General features: G+C 38.0%; 1 protein-coding gene across 1 annotated transcript; it reads left to right on the forward strand.

Moving 5' to 3' along the window:
• The first annotated feature begins 544 nt into the window (after positions 1 to 544).
• On the forward strand, positions 545 to 2,077 carry LOC133854844 (protein ROH1A). The gene has a single exon (XM_062291113.1). The coding sequence runs from the start codon at positions 696 to 698 to the stop codon at positions 1,860 to 1,862; it is 1,167 nt and encodes a 388-aa protein (XP_062147097.1). The 5' UTR covers positions 545 to 695; the 3' UTR covers positions 1,863 to 2,077.
• Positions 2,078 to 9,506: the final 7,429 nt, after the last annotated feature.

The raw sequence follows: 9,506 nt of genomic DNA on the forward strand, positions 1-9,506 counted from the left end.
GCATATTATGACTATGTAAAAAAAAAAATCAAATAATTTTTTTTTTTACAAAAATGGAAAAACAAAGGAGAGGAAAACCATTTCTTTTGACATTAAAAAAAAAAAAACTTAAAGAAATTATTGGGATAGATCAACTTGTTTTAGCCTTTATTAAAATTAAACTTAACCTTTTATTCATTTTTTAATTCCGTCCCTAATACAGACGAATTTTTAGCTTTGCAAAAGTAGTAAAATAGTTTTTAGATAAAGGATATATATATATAGTAGTAAAATAGTTTTTAGATAAAGGAAATATATATATATATATATTATCCACAAGATTATACATTATTTAAAGACTAAAATTAGAAAGCTAAGGAAATTGGAATATCAACCAAAAAAAAGCAAGAAAATCTAGAATATGAATAAAAAAAGAAAAGAAAAGAAAAACTTGGGAAGAAGGAGCCGAGTCAGCGTCCAGAAAAAAAAAAGGGGAAGAAATGGTCTCGTCTCTGAGAAGCCATCGCCATAAATTTCGCTCATATATATAAATATATATATATTAACAATCTAAACCAAAGTATTTATCTTATCTTCAGACCTCTCCTTTTCCTACTTCTTCTTCTCCAATTTTGCGATTCTTCTTTCTGCTCTGTTATCCCTCTCTGTTCTGGCGAAAACGAAACAAAATTGTATCAAAATCTTCAGAACCAACAATGCGTGCAACGGACAACCAGGGTTCATTCCTGAACCGAATCAGTATCCGCCGGAACCAGGTGGTGTCCATGGACGGAAACCACGAGCAGGAGCTGGAGGACCTCGAGCTCTTCCAGAAGCATGTCGCCGACCGCTTCTCCGAGCTCCTCTCGTCCACCTCCGACGACGATTCGCTCCTCTCCATCGCCTGGCTCCGGAAGCTACTCGACGTGTTTCTCTGCTGCGAGGCCGAGTTCAAGGCCGTTCTGCTGATGGCTCGCGATCCTTCCCAGATTTCCAAGCCCCCACTGGACCGTCTCGTCCCTGAATTCCTCGACCGCGTTGTGAAGGCGCTGGACGTCTGCAATGCGGTCTCGCAAGGGGTCGAGTCCGTCTGCCACTACCAGAAGCTGGCGGAGATAGCCGTCTCGGCGTTGGAACAGAGGCCGATCGGAGATGGGCAGGTCCGGCGAGCCAAAAAGGCCTTGAATTCTCTGATGTTGACTCTAGAGGACAAAGAGGGTAGCACCCACAAGACGGCGGAGCGAACCTGGTCGTTCGGTCGGCGAGGTGCGTCGTCGAACAAAGACCGATCCACCGCCGGGAATTTCCGGTCCTTGTCGTGGACCATGTCGAAGGGGTGGTCGGCCGCAAAGCAAATCCAGGCCATGTCGGCCAATCTCGTGGCGCCGCGTGGCGGGGAATCGTCCGGTCTGGCTTTACCGGTGTACATAATGAGCACAATCATGGTTTTTGTGATGTGGGCTTTGGTCGCGGCGATACCGTGCCAGGAGAGGACCGGCTTACCGACTCATTTCCCGGTGCCGAGACAACTGGGTTGGGCTCAGTCCATGATCGTTCTGCAAGACAGGATTGCTGAGGAGTGGAAGAAGAAGAAGGAGAAGAACAAGCTGGCTGGGTTACTGGAGGAGACGCAGAGGTTGGAAAGGTTGGGGCAGTCTCTGATTGAGTTTTCCGACTCGTTTCAGTTCCCGGGCGATGCCGATCGCTTGGAGGAGGTGGCGGCTCAGGTGGGTGAATTGGCTGAGACTTGCAAGAAGATGGAGGAGGGTTTGGTGCCTTTGCAGCAACAGATCAGAGAGGTTTTTCATAGGGTTGTGAGGAGCAGGACAGAGGTTCTCGATGTGCTTGACCAAGGTGGGAAAATGTCTGCTCCCATAATGTAAAGTTTCGAGCTTTTTGAGGTAATTTAGGTTCAGATTGTTCATGGATGTTTATTGTTGATGGTCGTGGCCAATGAACAGAGGAAGGAATGGATTGGAGGCATTTCATAATTATGATGTAATATTATTGTATTTGACGGTGTAAATAATGTCACATTTTTTTCCTTATAACTAGTATTATCTACACCGTTAAATGCAATAACTTTCGATCCTAACCACATCCTAACCACAAAAATGGATCCTATTTCATGAAGAGAAACAGAGGAGGAATTGAACCTGCAATGTGGAACAATACAGCTCTGCCCAAAGGGTCTTTTTGAAAGAGTATGGCATCAACCACTAAGAGATTGTGGTGAAGTATGCATTGCTTAATGTGATATGTACTCTTTGTAGTTTTTCTCTTAATTGGTAATTTGTCTTCTTCTTTTTTAGGTTTGGTTGAAGATGTACATACCCAAATCAAGGTTATATTATGGGGCAGAATGATAGGTTTCTAATTTCTTTGTTGAGAATGGTGGGCTTATTTTCATGTTAATAGAAGATAATTTGTTAATTAAGGTATTAATTAAGCATCCAATCTTGTTACAAAGCATAGAATTCAACTTGCCTCAGGTTAAAAAAGCCTCCGGCGATAGTCCGTCTTATAAAAAATAAGCGTGCGAATGGATAATGAATGCAATTTTTGAGGTCAGTCGACCGATTTCATACTCAATATATAAGAACCGGCCAAAAGAAAATGATGACCAAGAGTTTATATAAACTCTATACATGATTAAAATTGTACCTAAACCATATAAAACACTTAATATCGTAACAGTCTGGTCTCCTGCATAATTGCATTTCCATGTAAAATTGGGTAGTTGAGTGTCATGATTTTTTGAATTGGGGACATTGGGTTAGCAGTTTCTTGAATATGAAGGTCTAGAACAGACAAATGAATGTCAAAGTATTCCAGAAAGAAAAATGTTAAGAGTTTCTAATTTCTTTTTTTTTTTTCAAAATTTGATCCTAAAATAATGTGTCACAACCCCATGAAATAGGGACATGTGATTATAACAAATCTTTTATCCAATTCTTTTTATATTTATATATATATATATATATATATATATATATATATATATATATATATATATATATATATATATATATATATATATATATATATTTTAAAAAGAAAAGAACAAAAAAAAGAAAAGAAAGTGTGGCATTTCTCCTGAAAAATCCATGCTTTTCCATCAATTGTATGACCACAAAGAGCTCATGTCAATTTCTATCGGTGTTTGGGCGCATTCAAAGTTTAGAGCGCGTGAGTCGTTATGCCAGATTCATGATTGTCATTATGGTAATGCGACTTTCATGGTGACTGAAGAACCCGGAGTAGTGACCTTTTTTACTCTATAATTATTTCATATTCTCTCCGTTGCTTTTGGCATTTCGAATACGACAAAGTTTTTATCTAAATTGGATTAAGGAATTTAAACCAACGTCGATTATTAGAGCATATGTTTTTTTAAAATGCATATAAAAATTGGGAAATACTATTAATGCTCTGTTTGTTTCGACGTAAATTTTTTTTAACGATTTTCATGAAAAATATCTTTCGACGTTTGGTTCGTACGAAAAAATTACCGGTAACAAGATTTCATCACTGGCTGGCAAGATTCTAGTGATGGAGGCCAGAATCCGGCGACAATGGTCAGATTCCAACCAGTTTCATCGGAATCTGGGTTTGCCGGATTCCAGCGAAGGTGGTTAGAATCTGGCACAAATGGCCAAATTCCAGCCAATTAGACATAATCTGGTCTATCGGACGTCGCCGAATTTCGGCAAAAAATTCCAGATTCCGGCACCGGCCGGATTCCGGCCTGTTTTGCCAGAATTTGGGTTGCCGGATTTGGGCGGTAGTTGTCGGATTCCAGTGATGGTCATCGGAATCTAGCTAGTGCCGCTGGATTCCGATGATTAGATATCAAAATTGAGGACCTTCGGTAGTAGATTCGAGTTACTAATAAACTCCAATACTCGACGGTAACGGATTCCCATAAATGGCGTTCATGAATGAAGAGTTTTATCCAAAAAATGATTTACGGTTTTTAAAACCGTAAATCGTTTTCAAAAAATTAAAGATACTTTTATGGTCAAACTGAAAATAATTTCGGTTGAGCATCATTTTTTGCTGTACCAAACACCGAAAAATACAGAAAATATTTTACACCCAAACAAACAGAGTATTATTATACTACGACTGTCATACAATTAGAATGACATGATAGTGAAAACTAGCCATTGATTTTTCTCTTTTACTAACCCTTGTTGGTTCAAATGTTGATTTCTACATTCAGGCGAGAGAGAACAATTGTAGCTATTTTAGCTCGACGTGACTATAGCAGTACATGCCCGCACAAGAGGGGTCTAGACGGTGAGAATCGCAAGTACTCCCTCAAGTCTGAATGAGTCATAACTTGACCTAACCACATCATGACATTAGTAGGACTCAAGACAGCTAATACTAATAAGATTGCTGATCTCAATTTCGGGAGTCGAATTCTCACCCTAGCACATGCCCAACTACTTTAGAGATTTTCTTGAGGCAACTAGCCAGCACCACTGATTGTGGAGTAATGTTAGAATGAAGATTCATATATATATATATATATATTGTATTTTTTCAAAATTGATATAACTTTTAAAATTATCATAAAATCAAAATTTAATAATAATTTATGATAAATCCAATAATAATTTCAAAGGCTACGTCAACTTTATATATATATATATATATATATATAAAAGATAAATTTTGTTTTTAGGACCATATGTTCAATCACTTGCTTCAAAGACATATACCATAATACCACATTCTGTTGGATGGCTTATCGTAAATAGAAAAGTGAACGGCAAGAAGAAAAAGAGTGGCACAATGGCCGACCAATAGGTGACCAAAGTCTTGTTGAGTCTATGTCGTACATATCATACAACCTTAGGACCTTACCTCAAGCTCAGAGAAAACAAAAGAAACCCAACAAAGTACACTGACCTCAGAGTCAAAAGACTTGCTACATAAGGGTCATAATTAGAATAAAAAAGTGGTCTATTTTTTTTTTTTTTGGCAAATTAACAGCCTAAATCGTCTAAAATGAGTTGATAAGAGTACACTAAAGGGCAATTATTTGTGATAGTCAATAAAAGAAAAAATTCGGATAGGTTGAATTATCTTCTAATTTGGTCGATATATGTTTTCAAAGCATGTGATTCTCATATACTTTTTTAATAAAGCATGTAATTTTCATGTACAAGTTTAAATCATTTAATAGACTGAGTTACATAATTTATTCAGGACACAAATTTCTTGCAAACTATTATCTAAAATGACATGTGTCTTTAGTATGTGAGAAGTACATGCATTTTTTTTTTTAATAACATGTGTTTTTCATATGCTTTTTTAATAACTTTAAGGACACATTGCTTTTTTTTTTATTATTCTTTTTTATAATAATTCAGATTTCATTGAACTCATAAAGATAGAGCAAGTTGCTCAAACAAAACTAAATCACGGATAAAATTAAGAATTTCTTCAATCTATACTTGATCTATGACTTGTTTAACAGCTGCTTTGGTTAATCTATGGCAGCAGAATTTACCTCTCTAATAATATGACCAATCTGCCAATTTTGCATACAATTAAGCACTCAACGTATGCCATCAATAATATGACCATACCTACTCTAATTTCGACCATGAGATTTGACAGCATTCACCACTTGTAGCACATTACCTTCCAATAAAATCTTTTGTAGGCCTAGATCTTAGCTTAATTCTGTCGCATAAAGGACCGCCAATGCCTCAGTTGTGATAGGTTCTAGATTCCCCAATTTGGTTTGGCTTCTAGCTACAAGAACAAAGCCCTCGTGATCCCACACTATGAACCCCATTCCCAATTGTTCGTTAGTTGTGTCAACCACAATATCCCATTTTACTTTTTGCATGCCTACAAAAAGAGCTTTCCATTTGAGCGGTGGTGTTTCCCTTTGCTCTATTGGCCCCTCGATCTCGTTTTGCATTCACCTTTTTGAAATCATCCAAGGCATTCTTTTCCCGCCTTACCACAAGGTTAAGATCAAGAAACTCCCCCTGTGATGACCCTTTTTTTTTTTCTTTTTTTTTTTCTTTTTTTCTTACTACAAAACGAAATCATCATAGTGGTATGACAAACTAGTCATAAGCCAATTCAATGCACACATCTCATAATATGTACATAACACATTAGAGATAATAAACAATGTAGCGAAAACTATTATCATTAAATAAAGAGTGTGAATACAACATCAGAGTTATATATCTGTCGATTTGTTTAAGGCTTAATCAAAACATTATATACATCAAAGAATGTCTATACAAAATAAGTATTACATGCGACATAAGCCATATATAAAAGTATATACAAAAATACGAACTATCCGAGTCTGACACACATACGACCAAATGCAAAGTGCTTCAGTCGTGATATCCCAAGAACAACGCCACAAGGTCCTCATCGACGTCTACGATACCTGCAATCAAAGCATCAACTCAGTAGTATACAACTCATTGGGTTTTCACAATGAGCCAATTCCTTTATTTTTACCATATGTTTACGATAACGGCTTATCTTGTGAATTGATAGTTTCGTAACCGATAACGTAAATAATGTCATTTGTGTTAGAAATAGAATTATCATGCACAGCGGAATAGAGCATACCTTATATGCACTGCAATCAAATATTGTCCCACGTGATTTGTCAATAAGTCTCTTCTTCTTGGCGGTGGAATACACTACCAAAACGTAATGGAGTAATATTCACTATATCCACGGTCTAGATGCACAAGAAATATTGAAAGTCTGATTTTTTTTTTCTTCAGAAAAACAAAACTACTCAACCCATTTACTAGGAGACTATTTATAGAGAACAGTTTGTGGCAGTTTGGAGCAGTTATACTATAGAAAAAAAAATAACTGAAAATCAGTTATTATTATTTTTTTTTTTACACTAGCCAGGCGTTGTATTGCCTGGCTTGAATCCTGAGGGGCGTGCCCATGTGGACGCCCCTTCATATTCAACATCTCCCACTCGCACACAATGGGCACGACCCAGTCATGCATCTTTCAATATATTTTCCATTATTCATACTTGCAAATAGACCGTGCGACCACCGAGAACACCTGCATAAAATGGTTGGAGCACTATACCAAATCTTTACGAAAAAAGACCAGCATAGCAACATCCCAAAACGGAAAAATGTCTCGTTATGCCCTAGACTTATTTGAACACATCCGATCAAACACCTCTAATCCTTTTAAGTTTCAAAGAAAACTCAGAGCAATGTTTGACCTACCCATAATACCGTGACGCATTCACAATTATGTCGCTATCACTACATAGCGCCTTAACCTGTCGACAGTGAATACACTCAGTGACGTGTTGCCAAATAGTCTTCCCTTTCGCCCTCATGTCACTCAACTTTGGTCCAATCGCTTTCCCAGTTATGTCTCATTAGACTGAATCAATCATAGTCATAGATAACATACTAGAGTAGCAGACATCAAAAACTCCATTTAATAACATAGTCAAAAAGTCAATAAGGGCATAATATAGAGCCATAAAATGACTCATGGACTCACACAGTGAGGAAGTAAGGATCAATTCGCTCACCTCCACATTTGGTCGAATAAGCACATGTAGTATGAAATACATGCTACGGTGAAGTTCTCTTTCCAACAAAAGAGTGTATGTCTAAATTCAATACACCGTACAGATCTTAGTTTAGTCGCTATTCAAGCGCCTAACCTGAGTCTTCAATTTGCTCACCATCTCAGGCGCCAAATTAATGTCTCACATCAAGCTAATCACAGGCTACATGGATTGTGGGCTATCCATGCACGGTCTAAACAATACCACAGACCTCATCTTAGCTCCTACTAAGGTAACATATGTTTGTGTTAACCACCTTTACTTGCTAAACAAGTATCAAGGGACACAACATCCATTCTCTGCTCGCTACTTAAGCGCCAAAGTCGATCGCTCGTGTGAGTGAGCCGATCTTTGCCTGTCGACATACATTTCATCCTATGGAACCAATCACATGGTAAGTGTGTGTTTTAATCAACATGCCATATGATAAACCCAAACCAAAAAATAATGAATAACATCATATGTAATAATAAATAAATATCCCAAAAGAGTACATTACACAGTCAACTGAATAACAAACCATTACATTCTACGCAGTCCTAAACTCCTAACATGAGCCTTAAAAACATCTCTAGCTATAGGCTTTGTCAGGGGATCTGCAACCATGCAACTCGTAGAAATGTGTTTCAGGACCACCTCCTTTTGCGCAATCATGTCTCTAATGTAGTGATACCGTATGTCAATGTGTTTGGTTCTCCCATGATATTTGGGGTCCTTAGCATAGGCAAGAGCTGCCATACTATCACAATGAATTGTCACAGGATTTAGAGCATCTCTGACAATCTCAAGATGCTGAAGGAACCGTCTTAACCAAACAACTTCCTGAACAGCTGCTGAACAAGCTACATACTCTGCCTCCATGGTTGATAAAGCTATACAGGATTGTTTCTTACTACTCCACGTAATGGCACCATTATTTAGCAAGAAAACATATCCAGATGTCGATTTGCGCTCATCTATGTTACCGCCCCAATCAGCATCACTATACCCAACAAGTCGCAAATCTAAACCTTGATAGCACAGTACATAGTCCATTGTTCCTTTGAGGTATCTCAATATCCTCTTGACTGCTTTCCAATGGGCCAATCCAGGGTTAGACTGGAATCTGCTGACTAAGCCAACTGCATAGCATATATCTGGCCGAGTACACATCATGGCATACATCAGGCTTCCTACGGCGTTAGCATAAGGAACACGAGCCATCTTTTCTATCTCATCTTGAGTCTTAGGACACATATCTAAGCACAAGTTCTCGCTTTTAGCAATAGGATTGTCAATGGGTTTACAATCATACATCTGAAAGTGTTCAAGAACCTTCTTTATATAGGTTTGTTGAGACAAACCTAGAAGTTTCTTTGATCGATCCCTAAAGATCTTAACTCCCAGAATGTAGTCTGCCTCACCCATGTCCTTCATCTCAAAGTTGGAGGACAACCACCCTTTGGTGGAGACTATCATATTCTTATCATTTCCAGCCAATAATATGTCATCAACATACAATGACAAAATGATGAAACTCCCCTTTGACCTTTTAACATAAACACAATGGTCTTCTTCGATCATCATAAACTTGTTCAAAAGAACGGCTCGATGGAATCTAAGATACCATTGTCTAGATGATTGCTTCAAGCCGTAGATGGACCGTTTAAGCTTACAAACTTTACGTTCTTGTCCATCGACCACAAAGCCAACTGGTTGATCCATATAGATCTCCTTATCTAGTTCTCCATTGAGAAAAGCTGTCTTAACGTCCATTTGGTAGAGTTCCAAATTCATATAAGCAACAATGGCCAAAATTAGACGTATTGAGGCAAACCTTACTACTGGTGAGAAGGTTTCATCATAGTCTACACCCTCTTGTTGGGTATAACCTTTTGCCACAAGCCGAGCCTTGTACCTATCTATTGAACCGTCT

The sequence above is a fragment of the Alnus glutinosa genome, chromosome 13, assembly GCF_958979055.1.
Source record: "Alnus glutinosa chromosome 13, dhAlnGlut1.1, whole genome shotgun sequence".
Lineage (NCBI taxonomy): Eukaryota > Viridiplantae > Streptophyta > Magnoliopsida > Fagales > Betulaceae > Alnus > Alnus glutinosa.